Genomic DNA, 20308 nt, shown 5'->3' with positions numbered 1-20308 from the left:
ATACAAGCCAATCAAATCTCTAAACAAAATCACGTCGAAAATCACGGGATCAATTACCTGAACCACACTTCGGTAGCGGCCACCAACAAGACTTTGAGAACATAATGTCCGTAGATTACTCCAAAGGTTTCAAATTAAACCAACTCCAACCCGTTTTGTCAGGGCATAGATACCTAGACTTAAAAGTTTGGCCTTTCTCACATCTTTTTTTTTGCTTTTGATCCAAAAGAAGTCACAAACCACAGCCTTAAGCACTTCCAATGTTGCAACAAACAAAATCAGAAATCCCTTCTTGACTCTAGAATGTCAGTCAGATTCCTCATTGGATCAAGAAGCTGTTACCCCACTAATTAAAAATGATACTTCCGGTACCTCGGTCTACTTCTTGTATTAAAATGCATCATCATATATAAATACAATGTTATATATGTCTGGGTTTTTTTTTTTTGTAAAAAACAAAACACTGACAGATAAAGAACATCTACTCTTGCACATACGGCTTCTGCGCAAGCCATTCATAGAAATGTCACGGTAAAATGGAACATTCGGCTTCTGCGAAAGCCACCTACAGAAATGCTATAAAAAACGTTTCAAGATCTGTCAGCGAACAAATAAAGAATTAAAATAAAATAAAATGATATCCTGAAAATTATGTTTTCTATGGGTGAGAGCACACAACAAAAATGTATATACAACGTTACCACAGCAGGAGTAATATTGCCACCTAAAAATAAATAAAAAGACAAAACAAATTGCTTTAAGGGAGCTTTCAAAGTCTGTGCCTGCTTAACTTGACTCAGTGGAACAAACCTACCAATCTATGTGTACATATTACAAAGTTAGTGTAACCAACCTATGTTTGTTTTGTCCACGTATTCTATTATATTCATACAGTTGCTTTTAAACTAACTATATACACTCTGATTAAACTACATCTTCATGTAGATAATTCTACTTCCTTATTGGTCTTACTGTAAAAAAAAACCCTTCCTTTACCTTAGAGTAAATCTCCTTTCTTCCAGTCTAAATGCATAACCTTGCATCTTATGTATAGCCCTGTTTATGAATAGATTTCCAGATAATAGTTTGTATTGGCCCTGAATATATTTGTGAAATTCTATCATACCCACTGTGAGGGGATAAACAGATTGAAGTGTGTTAACCTTTCTTCAGAATTAAACTGTCCCATTCCTTTTATTAATTTTGTAGCCCGCCTCTGCACTTTTTCTAGTGTCCTAATATCCTTCCTTAGAGCAGGTGCCCAACATTGCACAGCACCAGTGATTTTTAAAGAGACACAATTATATTCTCATCCCTAGAATTAATGCCCATTTGATAGATAAATGACAAATACTACACGGATATCAATGTCAGGTTTGTGTGATTTGTCACTAACCTTGTGAGCTTACAATCAATGAGCCATAAAGTTACTAAATTACAGTTTAAGAAAGGTAACAGTACAGATAGCACCATTATTTTGTCTGGTATAAATCTCTCATGATCTGAAATTGTCTGTAAGCACGGCTCACACTCGGGCTAATGAAGAGGATCTAAATACAGAGTACTTGGGAGAACTTCTTCCAAGTCCTCGCTTGTAAAGAACCCAATGATTTCTGGTTCTCTAGTTTGAGAGAATTGTCTCACAACCCAGGATCACTTGTCCTATGCTGGGATAAGCCAAGGCACCACTAGAGGCCATTGAACCCATTGTAATCCTAGTTTTCATGGAAGTCTGCAGTATGTAAACTGGTGTGTATTGTACAATGAGTGATTGTTATGTTGCTGTGTTACAGGGGAACTCTATGACCTGGATGCAGCCTCTCTCCAAATTAAAGTTCTTCATTATGTAAGTATCTTAGACTAACCTCCTCTCTTTCCCGAAAGTGTGTTTCTTTTTTTTGTTTTTTTTTGTAAATTATATTTTTATTGAGTAATTTTCAACATTGTGGCAATGTAGAGAAAGCATCAGTGTGGACGCGCAGGTCCCAACAGTTGATCAAGTCCTCTAAATAAACATAACAGTTAGAGTAGCTGTCTCAAATGCAAGCATTGGTGACGCGCAGGTCACTCCATTACGTATTGGGCGTTCACAGGTTGGACTCGCAGGTCCCGTATTATGAGTGCCTTAGGTGATAGCCCAAAACATTCGATGGAGTCCCCCTTCCACCTAAGCAATAACTGGCTAATGTGGCTTGTGTATCTCTTATAGGGAAGTTGCCGCCATATTTGTGGTAGTGGCACCCAGGGTCCAGGGAATCGGCTAGGGCGGGTGCCGGGTTTGGAGTGTGTTTTTCCCCGTGGGAGGGGATTCCGTTCCCTGTGCCCTGGGTGTGCATCAGTTTACTCCTATTGGGGGTGCTGGCCCCACTGTTGCTGGGGATCTCCGTTCTGTGTTCCTGTCCTTGGTTACCCTACGATGCAAACCATATCGTGTGTGTGTGCAGCAATACTAAGTTTCTTTGTTTTTTGATTCCTGTTTGGAACAGATTATTAATCTGTGAGGGAAATGCAATCTGGTTTCTCTGCTGTAAAGCATTGTGCTCACTGTAGGAAGAAACGTAGGGTAGAGAAATGAAGGCTAACAAACACGAGTTATCAGGAGGACACCGTGAGGATATAATGTATCTTTAAAAAACCTGGGCAATAACTGCTTTCATCTCCTGAATGAAGAATTAGCCTTATCTCACTCCAGACAGATCCGATTTTAAGATGCATGCCGCTCAGTGATGTACCCGGACGTAACGGAGAAGAGAAAATTTGCTTTTAAGAGGAATCAGATAGCAGCTCACAGTCTTCACATGTTTGTACTGGGTTTTCAAAGGCGGTAAATTCAGATTAGTGTAAATATAAGCTGAATTGACCATCACAGAGCGGTGACAATATGCTTTCCATTTTATTGATCTGAAGACAGCTGTTGTAGTAAGCTGATGGTATTTTTTTTAAACATACAGGAGAGTGATTTTATTGGTTAATGTTTGTTATCATTGTAATGTATAATGTAGATTATTACATAAGCCATAGGTTCAAGCAGAAAATAAGTATTGATGGTGAGAGCTGGTAAGATAATTGGGATAGTTTGTTCTGTTAAATAATGTGCTGTGTGTTTGGCAAAATATTTTGGGGACAAAGTCTGATTTTTACATCATTAACCACTTAAAAAGTATATTTTTGTTTTGGAATACTGAGATTTGTTTAGATTTTATCTATGCATAGTTTAAATATCGGAGCCCAGCTTCAGTGTTATCAGCCTATGAGTAAGTCCTTCTTGTGCTAAATTTAAAGCCACATTGGAAAATTCAGGTTGAATTACCCGAGCAGTGACTATAGTTCAGATGGAAAATATTGCAGATCAGAATGATTCACTACAAATGGGTGTTTAGTGAATAAGCCCCTAATGTGGGTGACAGCTGTTAGGAAATTAATTATATCTTTATTGAACTGTGACGAAATTCTTCTATGTGAGATAAAAGTTTTACAAAGAATTATTTATTTAAAGTTGGTTTTACATACAATTGTCAGCCATCATTAGACTAGTCAGCACAGTACCCACATTTCAGATACACATAAATCATAACATTCTGTAAGCAAATGATAGCAACACATGTCATACAGTTAAGCATCTCCCATAATTTGAAAAACACAATATTATGCAATAAAATCAAACAAAGAAACAAAATAGTTGTCTGTTATTTTGCTTTTAACTTCAGACATGGGAGGAAACACTGGTTTTAATATAGGACAGGATTTAAACCATTACTTTTGCACCCTTACCCCTGTAATCTATAATGCAGCATTCTCCAGAGGAACAGGAGAAATAAATTGACACATGTATAAATTAACCTTGTTACACCCCCTGGCTGTCAATCAGATAGCTTGTCATGTTACTTCCTGGTTGTTTAGCTCAGTGGAGATAAACTCAAGAGGCAGAAATTGCCCAGAGCACCCGCCTTGCTGTATGGGAAGTCTATGATTGGACAGCCACAGGAAATCTGGGCAGGGTTAGAAGGGGAGGGCTTGCAAGAGATCTGCATCTTTTGCAAAATGTTTTTAGATATACCGAAGTGGAAAAATGCATAATTAAATGTATGGATGTTTTCATCGGGGGAAATCTACCAAACAGTGACTTTTTTATTTTATATATTAGTGAAGTGTCCCTTTAACTGCCTGTAAAAAATAAATAGATAATGTGTTTGTTTTGTGTAGCTCAGGCTTCCTATAATCACATATACAGCTCTTCAAAAAATAAAAATAAATATACAGCAAAAGCTACTTAACTTCCAATGAGATGTAGCTTCCCAGGTGGTATTCCCATATCACCACCCTTTTAACATGCAAACAAAAACTATATTTGGGAGTAAGCTAAACATCTAAAAAAAAAAAAAAAAAATCCAAACATAGTGTAATACAGTTGGATACAATGTATCTGCTCTTTTTAAAAATGCACTCACAGTGTGTTGAGGAAAATGCACCTTGGGGTGCCTCCCCTGGTATAGGCTGGGGGCTATCACCTTCTTTAGGTTCCTCCAGGTGCAGGACTGGTCCACAATTAATTTCAGAGAGTCTGGAAATTCAGCTCTGTGAAACATTTATTTGGTACAAAAATAATGATAAAAACCATATAAAATAGCTGTCCAACGCGTTTCTTCCACTTTAAGTGGAATTCTTCAAGGACACAATTAGTAATACAATTATACAAAAGTATAAAAATGCATCGATACACCCTTAGTGTCAAGCTGTGCAGTTTGATTGGAGTGATTTTTGGGCACAAATAAAAAAAAAAACGGTTCAAAATCAAAAAGGCAAGAAAATTTATTATTTTGATAGCCGGTAGGCGGTGCGTTACTTACATTTTGTGTGTGTTTGTATGAATGTTATAAAACTATCAGGATAGATGTAGAAAGTGTCTTCCATATGATGACATGCGCAGCTCAGGATTTCCTTGCAGTTTCCAGACACTATCATGTACTAAGTCATATTATTGCAGTCAACACTTTGCCTTATCAGGATTTTGAATGTAGCAGAATGTCTTTCTGCTGACCTCCGTTTCAATTGAAAGTGCCTAATTTCCATTTTGATTTACTCTGGAGTTCTCCTGAGGAGCATGGCAGCGTGTTTATCTCCTACTTTATAGGGATTTTTGGGATACCTGATTTTACTTAGTCCTGTGGATATATGGCAAGTATGTTCACAGCCTTGTGGCGAGTCAGTGAACCGTAAGACATGAATCTGTTCATCATTGATAGTATTTTATTAAGAATTACATTTTGCATATTGTTTTTTCCTATTTATAATAAATAAATAAAAATTAACCTCTGCAGGCAGGTAGTGAGGGATCGAGAGGGTGGGCAGGCAAAGGTGTATTTATTATTTTTAAGAAAAAAAAATCATAACCTTAAAAAGTTATAAAGCAATCAGGAAAATGTCTTACCCGATCACAGGATACCCAACCCATTTATAGGACGGTAAAAAAAGAGATTTGCAATGGAGTTTGATGTTCAGACTCGCGTTATCTACATCTGTGACATTAAAGAGACGTGGGAACTGTATTCACAGTATTAATTACATCCCAGATCACCTGTAAACACAGATTGTAAGCACCAATCAGACCATCATTTTAAATGCCCATTTAATAAAAAGCTACACCCTGTGTATTTCCTAGTCAGGACCGTCTCGTCTCAGATATCCTTCAACTCTTTGAAGACGTATTACCTGAAAAAAAAAAAAACTAAATTGTCCTACTGGGAAAAACTAAACTACAAGAAAGACGTGGAGATATGTTTCAACAAATATCTGCTTGTGTTTTTTTTTTAGTTATTTAACTTGTAACCTTGAATGTGTTATGTATGTTGGTAAATGATAAGTATCCCACTGTAAGGATATTTATGGGGTGATAAATATTAAAAAATATATTTTCATAAAAATTATCAAAAATGTATTTAATAATTTTTATTATATGAAAAATTTATATCTTGGCATTGTTCCCCGATTAATGATTTAAAGCTGAGAATTACCCACAATTTTAATTCTCTTAGATCCTAGACGAAGTTTCACCAGAAGATTTTTATTCCACAAATTAATTATAAAAATATAATTAATTGTGACAATAATAATAAAAATAATAATAGGTAACATGTGTGACAATAATCAGTGAATATTTAGGTATAACGTAAGTATACAATATGGCAGTGGTTTAACACAATATAAACGGCTAAAAGCAACGGTTCTATGCACAGTTGTAAACAGTTCAAGATTTACGATAGGACACTCCACTTAGAAACCAAATTCACAGAGAAGACAGAACTTCACAGAACACACAGCAGTGCAGCATAAAGCAATACAAATTTTGTCTGACAGTCAAATCTCATTGAATTAACTCTTCCACTGCTGGCTACAATCCTCATAGGCAAGATATGCTATTATGTTGCAATTTTACTACAATATTCTCATATCGGGTAATTTACCAGTCCATCCAATACTTTTGCCGAATTTTAACTTTCCTAAATAAGATTCACTATCTTATATCAGAACAAGTCAATTCCTCTGGATACAAATTTGGTATGCAAACATTTGGCAAATCTCCCGTTAATATATCGTTATCTTTATTCCACCTGCAGGATTGGAATTTTTATAACCATATATTCCTTAGCTAATTATGATTTCTAATAATTGAAATCTGACCAATATTTATCCAGATATATATAACTGCTATTAGTAAAAATTAATTACCGTATATACTCGAGTATAAGCCGAGTTTTTCAGCACATGTACACAAGGGAGCTGTAGGAAAGGTAAGTAACAGCTTGCTGCCGCCCCTATACTGCTCAGCCCATGCCACTGGACCACCGGGGAATGCCATAGCCCCCCTCCCACGCCGGGTAACAAGCAGGGAAGGGGGACAAAAAAAAACAAAAAGTAAAAAAATTTAATATTACAATAATAATATTAAAATATTAAAAATGCCTTCCCCCACCCAGTTTACACACACTACACAAACACACACACAATCTGCATTGTATACACACACTCTGCATTATATACACACAAGCACATACTCTGCATTATATACACACACACTGCATTCATTATATACACACACTGCATTGACACAAACACACACACACTGCATTCACACACACTGCATTCATTATATACACACACTACACAAACACTGCATTCATTGTATACACACACTACACAAACACACACACTCTGCATTCATTATACACACACACACAGCATTCATTATATACACATACTGTAAATAAATATTCAAAAACAGTTAACCTACTAATGCCTGAATTAATGTAATTTTATTGGGATCTATTTTTATTTTTAAATTTACCAGTAGCTGCTGTATTTCCCACCCTAGTCTTATACTCGAGTCAAAACGTTTTCCCAGTTTTCGTGGTAAAATTAGGTACCTCAGCTTTTATTCTGGTCGGCTTATACTCGAGTATATATGGTACTTTAATTTAATTAAATAAAACCAGCATAATTACCAGTTATGTTGAAGATTTTCTATCAGACGTGTAGATATGTCCCAGGAATTTCGAATGCAAGTATGATGAGAGGATTGTATGAAAATATAAAAAGTTTTCAGTTCTGAAGTTGTGTGAGTTTGAGTGAGTCAGAGTGTCCAAGAGTGTTTGAGTGAGAGTCTTTAGTACAATCCAAGAGTGTAATTGTTGTGTCCCAGTTTGTTTCAGAGAGTATCAAAGAGTCCGAATGTCTCTTCTCTTCCCTTTGTCCTTATTTTTTTTTAAAGGGGAAAACTCTCTGCACGTCACTAGTTAATAGGACCAATAGGGAACTGTGGGTGTGTCTTCCCTACAGACTATCATCTAGATTTTGGTCAGTAGGTGGTGCAATTACATCACCGAAAATTCTTGTCAGGGGGTCCATTTACCTTTTTGTATAATGGGTTAACTGGATTTGGTGATGCGTTTGACGTAATTTTGTTATCTTTTTATGGCCACTATTCATCAAAGAACCTGACATCTTCAAAGACTTTGGTTAACTCTTACCCAGTCTGAGTGTCTGCAATTTCGGTTGTTAAATTATATTTGACACGTCCTAACCTTAATTTCACCCTTTCTCTTACAATGGAACTAGTAATGTTCCGTTAAATTTTTGTTTTTTTTAGAAAGTAAAATTAGTTACTTAGTGTTATCTGTTATTTGGTGTCTGTCTGGTTTTCTTGTCTTGTTTACATAATTCGTATTTCTTAGCTCAGACTTGAATGAATAGAGTAATAGAGAGATAAATCTTGTCTGTCTTAGCCTTGTAATACAAAATGTTCTGAGGGTGACTGGCAATATACACTTTTAATTTCTGTCTTAACACAAAATGTCTGCCAGTATAAATACACTGACACTACTAAAATCCATTTCATTCCAAGACTGGAAGACGGCAAAATGGATAAATGTCCAAGAAGGGTTAATATTAATGCAAGGTGCCAAATATAATTAGCTCCACGCTTTGGGGGGAAAAACAAGAAAGAATAATAGAGAAAAGCTGTATATAAAGCCAGTGAATTGTTATTTAACGTTTGCAGAAATGTCTTAAGAAAAGGAAAAATGGTCCAACGTGATTGGTCAACAGATGGTTATTTTTGATGTTAACGTGTATCTGTTTAATCTCAGCTGATGAACTTGGAAAGGTTGGCTGATTAGTTTGAAAGCGACCTGAAACTTGTGACTGATAGTTTTGGACAAGTTGAAATAAATAACAGTAGTTTGTTTCCAGAGTTCATTTTCTGCCTTTTTGTTTCCATAATGATCTGACTTTCACGACTGTATATTAGTATCAAACTCTGGCTGTGTATATCCAATCACTCTGAACGGCTAAATAATGATTGCATTATGTAAAACAGCGGCAATCACGTATCTGTGGCAAACTTGACATCAAACCGTCCGCAGTTGGAGTCCCAAGTCGCTAATAAACAATTACATAATAATGGGAAATAACATTATTTTTTAGGAGCTGTAATCTTGGTTAATTCGAAGCTGGAACATGCAGTGTTACTACTTAGCACAGCACACAGGGACAGTGATGTCAAACAGGCGACCTTGGAACCTCTCACAACAAGTCTTAATTACACCCAACCAATTAGTGGAGATTAGCAGTAATAACATACAATTCACTTAGAATTAGTCAAATCTACAGATTTATTAGAAAAGCTAAAACTAGGCTGGCACAACAAGGTAATTAAAATGAAGGAACACACCCAGCTGTGTCATTAGGGCCACAAGGATATCATCAAAGTAATGGTGAGTGGAGATGATGCTAGCAGAATTTTTAGGGCTGGGACCCCAGACGTGAAGCGCTTTATCCACTGATCTCCACAGATAGTGGAGGGGCCTGATATAAAAAGAAAGATTTCTAGTATAGTTTTCCACAGGACTACTTTGGGGGTGGGGTTGGTCTCCCCTGGTAATTATCAAGAAGGGCAGTTGGGGAACAGAACATTGCTACACAGTCCTCTGTTAGTTGGGTAGTGGAATGGTATCACAATGAATCATGGGTGCCATCAGACATTTTGAGTTCCTTGCACAGCTCAAGGCCTCTAGGCCCCAAGTTCACCCACAGGGCCCACCCCATTTCCACCACCATTGTGGTACCACCATGTCAGCACACCTCAATGAACTGAAGCAACATTGTAAAGAAAGTGGGTCAGAATTTCTTCACAACGATGTGAGAGACTGATAGTCATACAGAAAACGATTACAAGTTATTGCTGCTATAGTTGGTTCTACAAGCCATTTAATCATAAGGTGTGCTTAGTTTTTCATGCACGGCTTCTCCATTCTGGCTTTATTTTTCTTAATAAATCATGACAGTGTAATATTTTTGGTGTTGTTCATCTCAGGCTGTATTTACCTAATTTTAAGATCTGCTAAGGAATCATTGAAACTTCTATGGGGATATGTTGTGTTTTGGAGTACTTATTGGACTTTGTAAAAATGTGTGGTTTTTCTGCCTGTGGATAATTAAGTTAATGCATTATCTGCCTTAATTATATCACAGGCAGAGGGGAGGGATTGTGTACTGTATGTGGGAGTGTCATTCATTGTCACATTGTTTTTATTGGCTTGCACACTTTGTGTCCCTGTGCCCACGTGGGTGTCGCCCTTGTTGGGAAACTTGCATAAAAGGCCAGTGTGCCTCCATTAAAATTGAGTTCCTGTTTTACCCTCAACATAGAGTCTTGTCTCATGTGTGGGGGAAAAGGCTGCATATACCCTGGGGATTGCTATATCACTATAATCCCCTGGGATTATAATCACTAAGCTCTTGTAAGAGCTATTCCTGCTTGACTCTCTGGAGGAATAGAGGTGCACCCACTGGAACCTGGAGCCCTGTCGTAGGTCCAGGGTGGGTGGAGGATGGCGAGTTCCCAGCCAAGCTGTAACGCTGGACGTGGGGACTGCAGTGCTGATGGTGTCTGGTGGAGTGCTTGGAGTCCTCGGTGAGCACTAGGAGCATCCATCGGCGGAGGTACCCAACCGGGGTGCAGGAAGCTCCGTTACACATGTTGTCTGTTTGTTGTATGTTTTATTCAATGGTGAGATGACCGTGTAGGGAATCTTCATCATGGCCTTTGGTCGGTAATTAATATCTGGATTTATTTTTAATTGCTTTTTCTATGGTTAACAATTTGCTGCTCATCTTACCTAAACAAATTAGCGACAGCAGCTTTTTTTGTTAGACTAAAATATTGATGACTTTTGGCAAGGAATCGGTGAAATACCGTATATACTCGAGTATAAGACGAGTTTTTCAGCACATTTTTTGTGCTGAAAAACACTTACTCGTCTTATACTCGAGTCAGTTGTCTGTATTATGGCAATTTTCATTGCCATAATACAGACAAGGACCGGGGGCTGTCAGGAAGCTGTAACTTACCTTCACCGCAGCTCCTGTCAGCTCCCTTCTCTCTCCTCCGTCCATGCAGCTCCCAGGTCAGCTCCCTCTGCAACTCTCGCGAGAGCCGCGGGGTCAGAGCGTTGCCACGGGTTACCGTGGCAACGCTCCGCGCGGCCGCGAGAGTTGCAGAGGGAGCTGACCTGGGAGCTGCACGGACGGAGGAGAGAGAAGGGAGCTGACAGGAGCTGCGGTGAAGGTAAGTTACAGCTTCCTGACAGCCCCCCTCCTACAGCCCATCCACTGGACCACCAGGGAGTGAGAGCCCCCCTCCCTGGCCAGCTAACAAGCAGGGAGGGGGGACGAAAAAACAAATAAAAAAAATAATAATAAAAAAAAAAAAAAAATAATAACAACATTAAAAAAAATATATATCACAATAATAATAAAATAATAATAATTAATAAAATGCCCACCCCCACCAATGCTCTGCACTCACACACACACACACTGCACTCACACACACTGCATTCATACACACTCATACACACACTGCACTGCATTCATTATATTCACACACTGCATTCATACACACACTGCATACACACTGCATTCATACATACACACATACACACTGCATTCACACTGCACTCATACACACACTGCACTGCATTCATTATATACACACACTGCATACACACTGCATTCATACACACACTGCATTCATGCATACACACATACACACACTGCATTCACACTGCACTCATACACACACTGCACTCATATACACACACTGCATACACACTGCACTCATATACACACACTGCATACACACTGCACTCATATACACACGCTGCACTCCATTCATTATATACACACTGCATTCATACACACACTGCACTCATACATACACACTGCATTCATTATATACACACTGCACTCACACACACACACTGCACTCATTATATACACACTGCATACACACTGCACTCATACACACACTGCACTGCATTCATTATACACACACTGCACTCATACACACACTGCACTCATATACACACACTGCACTCATATACACGCACTGCACTCCATTCATTATATACACACTGCATACACACACAGCATTCATATACACACTGCATTCATACACACACACACTGCATTCATTATATACACACACTGTAAATAAATATTAAATTAATATAATTTTTTTAGGATCTAATTTTATTTAGAAATTTACCAGTAGCTGCTGCATTTCCCACCCTAGTCTTATACTCGAGTCAATAAGTTTTCCCAGTTTTTTGGGGTAAAATTAGGGGCCTCGGCTTATATTCGGGTCGGCTTATACTCGAGTATATACGGTAATTTTTTTTTTAATTATTATTTTCTTACCCTTTCACTAGATATATCTGACTTAATATTCAGAGTTTAGTGCATTTCACCCAAGTGGTTAAACTCCATTTTATTCCATGAATCTAGAAGAATGGGTGTTTGTCACAATACAAAGTACTTTGCCAAGCATTGAGCATTGAGCATGATAAATACGGGATTTTATTTTATCTCTCTTTACAAAGTACAAATAAGCCGTTGTGTATTGTAGCATAAAAAAGGCTGGCAGGCGCTGGTTCCCAAAATATAACAATTACAAATGATTTTTCGAATTCTATGGTAAACGAAATTTAAAATCTATTCCGTAAGTGATAAAAATATCCCGTGCTGAATTGTAAGATTGTGAAAAGCGGAACAAACAATCTGCATAAAATAATCGATTCTACAATCACAATGGGAAGAATATTTTTAATCAGGAACCCTCTTGTGGGAGAACATCAAACCTACAATTATATGTAACCATTTTGTGACCAAATAAGTAATAGCCGATGCTGCCCGTCCCATTGTATCTAACCACGTGGGTATTATCAGTTAATGCCCAAATATGAATAAGTACAAACGAATTAGATTTTTCCTGCAGTGGACGTACACGAGGCAGGTTTTACTGTGATTTATATTCCAGGTACCTGTAAACACAGCATCCTCACTATCCAACACGTATATCTAAACTCAATATGCAGCCGTATGCAGAACCATTTTACATGCACAATTAGGCATGCACACCTCCCAACAATTCAAATGGACTGAGAGGTGTGGCCAGGGTCGGGGCTGATCTGAGAAATTTTAGGTAATTTACTAATTTCAATTTATAGAACTAAACTGTAATTTAGAGCAAGAACAATGTATCTTATTTACACAGCCTGATTTCTAAACACATTTATTGTAGTTTAAAGTCACATTACTGGGAGTATTATTGATGTGGAGCTCTGTTATACACTCAGACACATTACTGGGAGTATTATTGCTGTGGAGCTCTGTTATACACTCACACACATTACTGGGAGTATTATTGCTGTGGAGCTGTGTTATACACTCAGACATATTACTGGAAGTATTATTGCTGTGGAGTTCTGTTATACACTCAGTCACATTACTGGGAGTATTATTGCTGTGGAGATCAGTTATACACTCAGCCACATTACTGGGAGTATTATTGCTGTGGCGCTCTGTTATACACTCAGTCACATTAATGGGAGTATTATTGCTGTGGAGCTCTGTGACAGATCCATCTGTATGGACTTATATTGTTGGTTCGTCTGTTTGCCTTCATTTCGCTGGATTTCCTGTCCGTATACCCCTGTTCGTGTGTTTCCTCAAGTACCGATTGAACTACCGAACGGACGGCCACCAAGGAGAGGAGTGTGCTGCTAGTTAACCTATTGGCCTCAATTAGAACGTTGCGATTAACCGCAGACACCTCTCCATTCCATTCGTACGGGTGGTCGTCGTTCGTATGCGGCCATTTTGGGACACGAGCAGAATCAGCGGTGTTCGGTGCAAATCCCATGGAACTAAAAATGGATACTCTATCTGCCGAACACCGCTGCAAGCCACCGCCCGCCTTCTATTCCATCGAGGCGTACGAACGCCGGTCATTTCGGGAGTTTATATCGTTCGTATGGACTTTACCCAGATAGCCGTCCCATGGAGTCATTCGTATACCGAAGGACTGTGAGAGACTTTGACTCCATGGCGATTGGACTAGGTACATCGGATCTGAGCGCTATTCGGTAGAAATATGCACTCAGATCCAGGCTATCTGGGGATATGTTACACAAACCATATGCATTCGGTACTTCTCAAGTTATGTATTTTATTGTATTTTTCTTACTGTATTTCAAAATGGCGATTGTCTCTATCCTGGGAGATAATTAGGTTTCTTCTTAATTATCTCCGGGATAGAGAAGAAGGATTTATGGGTAAGATGTGGAGGGCTTATGTTGAAGCCACTGCGATTGGCTACTGTCCAATATATTGTACAGTCTTCCACAAGGTCCCCTAGGGGAGTGTCCACCTTGTGGAGACCTGCATAAATACCGGGCAGGACGCCCCCATTAAACACATTCCTGTTTGACCTTCAAGACGGAGCTTGGTCTCGTTTGTGGAGGGATTTATTATTGGGACCGTACTTTTCGTTATTTCTAGCGGTGAAAGGATTTCGACTGAATTGCTGATTGGGAGTAGCCGCGTTCGTATGCTCCGTTCAGGAGTTTGACGATCGGCTTGATAAAAACTGCATTTCTGAAAAAAGGGGATTATTCACTAAATGGCGGCTTTGTTCCCCTGGCGGTGAGTGTCGTAACAAGTTCTGTTATACACTCATACACATTACTGGGAGTGCTATTGCTGTGGAGCTCTGCTATACACACACATTACTGTGGAGCTGTGGAGCTCTGTTATACACTCAGACACATTACTGGGAGTATTAATACTGTGGAGCTCTGTTATATATTCAGACATATTACTGGGAGTATTATTGCTGTGGAGCTCTGTTATACACTCAGACATATTACTGGGAGTATTATTGCTGTGGAGCTCTGTTATACACTCAGTCACATTACTGGGAGTATTATTGCTGTGGAGATCAGTTATACACTCAGCCACATTACTGGGAGTATTATTGCTGTGGAGCTCTGTTATACACTCAGTCACATTAATGGGAGTATTATTGCTGTGAAGCTGTGTTATACACTCAGACACATTACTGGGAGTATTATTGCTGTGGAGCTCTGTGATACACTCAGACACATATTACTGGAAGTATTATTGCTGTGGAGTTCTGTTATACACTCAGACACATTACTGGGAGTATTATTGCTGTGGGGCTCTGTTATACACTCAGACACATTATGCGGCCATTTTGGGACACGTATGCGGCCATTTTGGGACACGAGCAGAATCAGCGGTGTTCGGTGCAAATCCCATGGAACTAAAAATGGATACTCTATCTGCCGAACACCGCTGCAAGCCACCGCCCGCCTTCTATTCCGTCGAGGCGTACGAACGCCGGTCATTTCGGGAGTTTATATCGTTCGTATGGACTTTACCCAGATAGCCGTCCCATGGAGTCATTCGTATACCGAAGGACTGTGAGAGACTTTGACTCCATGGCGATTGGACTAGGTACATCGGATCTGAGCGCTATTCGGTAGAAACATGCACTCAGATCCAGGCTATCTGGGGATACGTTACACGAACCATATGCATTCGGTACTTCTCAAGTTATGTATTTTATTGTATTTTTCTTTCTGTATTTCAAAATGGCGATTGTCTCTATCCTGGGAGATAATTAGGTTTCTTCTTAATTATCTCCGGGATAGAGAAGAAGGATTTATGGGTAAGATGTGGAGGGCTTATGTTGAAGCCACTGCGATTGGCTACTGTCCAATATATTGTACAGTCTTCCACAAGGTCCCCTAGGGGAGTGTCCACCTTGTGGAGACCTGCATAAATACCGGGCAGGACGCCCCCATTAAACACATTCCTGCTTGACCTTCAAGACGGAGCTTGGTCTCGTTTGTGGAGGGATTTATTATTGGGACCGTACTTTTCGTTCTTTCTAGCGGTGAAAGGATTTCGACTGAATTGCTGATTGGGAGTAGCCGCGTTCGTATGCTCCGACGATCGGCTTGATAAAAACTGCATTTCTGGAAAAAGGGGATTATTCACTAAATGGCGGCTTTGTTCCCCTGGCGGTGAGTGTCGTAACAAGCTCTGTTATACACTCATACACATTACTGGGAGTGCTATTGCTGTGGAGCTCTGTTATACACACACATTACTGTGGAGCTGTGGAGCTCTGTTATACACTCAGACACATTACTGGTAGTATTATAACTGTGGAGCTCTGTTAAATATTCAGACACATTACTGGGAATATTATTGCTGGGGAGCTCTGTTATACATTCAGACACATTACTGGGAGTATTATTGCTGTGGAGCTCTGTTGTAAATTCAGTCACATTACTGGGACTCTGTTATACACATACATATTACTGGGAGTGCTATTGCTGTGGAGCTCTGTTATACACACAGACACATTACTGGGAATATTATTGCTGGGGAGCTCTGTTATACATTCAGACACATTACTGGGAGTATTATTACTGTGGATCGCTGTTATATATTCAGACACATTACTGGGAGTATTATTGCTGTGGAGCTCTGTTATACACTCATACACATTACTGGGAGTGCTATTGCTGTGGAGCTCTGTTATACACTGAGACACATTACTGGGAGTATTATTACTGTGGATCGCTGTTATATATTCAGACACATTACTGGGAGTATTATTACTGTGGAGCTCTGTTATACACTCAGACACATTACTGGGAGTATTATTGCCGTGGAGCTCTGTTATACACTGAGACACATTACTGGGAGTATTATTGCTGTGGATCTCTGTTATATATTCAGACACATTACTGGGAGTATTATTGCTGTGGAGCTCTGTTATACACTCACACACATTACTGGGAGTATTATTGCTGGGGCGCTCTGTTATACACTCAGACACATTACTGGGAGTATTATTGCTGTGGATCTCTGTTATATATTCAGACACATTACTGGGAGTATTATTACTGTGGAGCTCTGTTATACACTCAGACACATTACTGGGAGTATTATGGCCGTGGAGCTCTGTTATACACTGAGACACATTACTGGGAGTAGTATTGCTGTGGAGCTCTGTCATACACTCAGATACATTACTGGGAGTATTATTGCTGTGGAGCTCTGTTATACACACAGACACATTACTGGGAGTATTATTACTGTCGAGCTCTGCTATACACTCAGACACATTACTGGGAGTATTATTGCTGTGGAGCTCTGTTATACACTCAGACACATTACTGGGAGTATTATTGCTGTGGAGCTCTGTTATACACACAGACACATTACTGGGAGTATTATTACTGTGGAGCTCTGCTATACACTCAGACACATTACTGGGAGTATTATTGCTGTGGAGCTCTGTTATACACTCAGACACATTACTGGGAGTATTATTGCTGTGGAGCTCTGTTATACACTCAGACACACTAACAATATGGAGCTGCTAGAAAAGATGAACATTAGGATAGAAAAGAGGGACAGAGGGATTTGGGAACATAATGGGGACTGTCCCTCCTAAATAGGGTTTCTTGGAAGATATGCACATGTAATGCTCCACTGTCTGCGTAGAACCATATTTCACCAAACTATATACACTGAACAAAATTATAAAAGCAACACTTTTGTTTTTGCCCCCTTTTTTCATGAGCTGAACTCAAAGATCTAAGACTTTTTCTATGTACAAAAAAGGCCTATTTCTCTCAAATATTGTTTACATGTCTGCCCAGGGAGGGCTGGCAACCTTAGGCCTGGGGGGCAAATCGAGTCAAGAGGGCCATTGCACCAAGCGGAGAGTAAAAATACCTTTCCCATGTGATTATAAAGGGTAGGGGGGCAGTCACCTAAACAGACACTCAATGACAGGCACACACACACTTGCTGATTTGGCGCACACTAAAAAACACACACTGACAGGCACACAGACACACACAGAAAGACACACTGTCACAGACAAACTGGCACACACATAGACATACATACTGACACACACACAGACATACTGGCGCACACAAACACAGACATTCTGACACACACACTGACATACTGACGCACAGACAGACATACTGACACACGCACAGACAGACATACTGACACACACACACACAGACATACTGACACACACACACAGACATACTGGCGCACACACACAGACATACTGGCGCACACACACAGACATACTGGCGCACACACACAGACATACTGGCGCACACACACAGACATACTGACACACACACACACAGACCTACTGACGCACACACACAGACCTACTGGCGCACACAGACATTCTGACACACACACACAGACCTACTGGCGCACACAGACATACTCATACACACACATACACACAAACTTTACACTTTTAAAAGTGGAGAGTATAAGCTGTAATTGGGGGTTTAAGAAATGTGGGGGGGGGGGAGTAGGAATTGAAGTAGGTTGATGGCTACAATTTGGGAAAGGGGCTGTGGTGTGGGTAATATGGGTTGCAATTGGGGGAGAGGAGCTGTAGTGGGGGACATGGGGCTGAAGAAGGGGGGAAAGGGGCAAGGAAAGGGGGGGGCAGGGGCTGAGGAAGGGGACAGGGCTGAAGAAAGGGAAAAGGGACAGGGGCTGACTAAGGGGACAGGGCCTAAGGAGGGGAATAGAAAAAAACTAAAGTGTATTTCCCCCCTCCCTGAGTCTTACCTTGGGCCAGGGAGGGGTGGGCAGCAGCCAGCAGTCAGTGAAGTCAGTCTCTCCTGATGATGTCAGTAGGAGGGGATGTGACTTCCTCTGATCTTCTCCCAGACTCCCCAGCGGTCCTGTGAGACTCCACTGGCTGCAGGGAGAGCGAGGTGAGTTAAAAAATCGGAGTCCTCAGCCAGAGGCAGGGCCAGAGCCAGAAGCAGGGGATTCAGATTTTTCCTTTTTTTGCTGAATGCGGGCGGCCCTGGGTTTAGGGCGGCCTGGGGGCCAATTGCCTCCTTGCACCCCTTCCAAGCCCAGCCCTGAGACTGTCTAAATCTGTGTTAGTGAGCACTTCTCCTTTGCCGAGATAATCCATCCACCTCACAGGTGTGGCATATCAAGATACTGATTAGACAGCATGATTATTGCACAAAATAAAAGGCCACTCTAAAATGTGCAGTTTTACTGTATTAGAGTGGTCCAGGGAGGAAGGGGGAGGGGGGGGGGGTGGTCCGTAAACCAGTCAGTTTCTGGTGTGACCACCATTGCACAGATCACACCAATGTTAACACTCTCCCTGCCATTTAGTGCACGATGTCCCAGAAGGTGTTTGTAAGTCCCCCGGCCAGTGGAGTCTAGGCATCTCTCTGACATAACAGACAATAAGAAAGCAGCCCCATGCTAGTACACTATGCCTATAAAAGCCACAATATTTCTATTACACATTAATTTGGATTATAGAACTTACAGGGAACAGTCTGAAGAGACACTACATCAGCAGATTCCCATCTAAAAGTAGACTAATGCTTCCTCTAGGGCATGGGTAGTTGTAACGGCACCCCCAGGCATAAAAGGGGTTAACAGCCGTTCAGGAGATATTCCCTTCCAGATATGCAGGCAGCTACTGAAGACACCAATCCGCCGATCAGGAAACCATATGAATGCCGTAAACAGCCAAACCGGAACATACGAATACTGTAAACAGCCGAATAGGAAAAAACATACGAAAGGTTTACACTCCTAGCAGTCAAACTGGAACAGCATACAATAAATCCCCCCAAGAACGAGACAAAGCTCTGTGTTGAGGGTCAAGTAGGAACAGCCAGAGCTGTGGGTTTATTGTTCTTATATACACATTCTTACACATTGGTACCACCCACAGGGTTTTGTAAAACAACCAATAAACACGTACAATACACTCAGACACTCCCACACAAAATCCTCCCCTCTGCCTGTGATACAATCACCTTACACGATGGGTAATGTAATTATCACAGGCAGAGAAATACAGTTTTTCCACATTATTTCTAACTTTAAAAGTATACATCACATTCACATAATTGTGTTTTCAGAATCAGCATACTCCAAATACAAACATATGTCAAAATCATCCAAATTGGTCCAGTGGTTCAACAGATAGATCGAAGTCCTTTGTGACCAAATGAAGCATGGCATTTCTGCCTGTAACGGATCGCCTGGCACCCCGACTTGGTACCTCCGTTAATGGATGCTCCTAGTGCTTCCTGAGGGCTCCAAGCACTCTGGCAGACACCATAATCACCGAATCCAAGAAACCTTTAAATTCTCCCAAGCGTATGAATGCTGTAGACCATTGAATAGGAACCATACGAATAGGCTTGTACCCCTAGCAGTCAACTGGAACAGCATACAATAAATCCTTCCCCCAATAATGAGACGACACATCACTTTGAGGTTAAAACAGGAACTGTGGACTGGCTCATCCAGCCTGGCTTTTATTACACTAATCCAC

At 40.3% G+C, this 20308-nt stretch overlaps 1 protein-coding gene across 4 annotated transcripts in view; it reads left to right on the top strand.

The window, feature by feature from the left end:
* The window catches only part of PDE2A (phosphodiesterase 2A), a 678984-nt gene that overhangs the window by 512507 nt on the left and 146169 nt on the right, over positions 1-20308 (top strand). For all 4 annotated transcript variants that reach the window (XM_063432647.1, XM_063432656.1, XM_063432664.1 and 1 more), the window contains one exon: positions 1794-1846. In XM_063432647.1, coding sequence (XP_063288717.1) covers positions 1794-1846 — 53 coding nt within the window. The remainder of the gene's footprint in view (positions 1-1793; positions 1847-20308) is intronic.

This window comes from Pelobates fuscus, chromosome 1 (genome assembly GCF_036172605.1).
Source record: "Pelobates fuscus isolate aPelFus1 chromosome 1, aPelFus1.pri, whole genome shotgun sequence".
NCBI classification, from domain to species: Eukaryota; Metazoa; Chordata; class Amphibia; order Anura; family Pelobatidae; genus Pelobates; species Pelobates fuscus.
The sequence above is the reverse complement of the archived record's forward strand: the minus strand, read 5'-3'. Positions and strand labels throughout refer to the sequence as shown.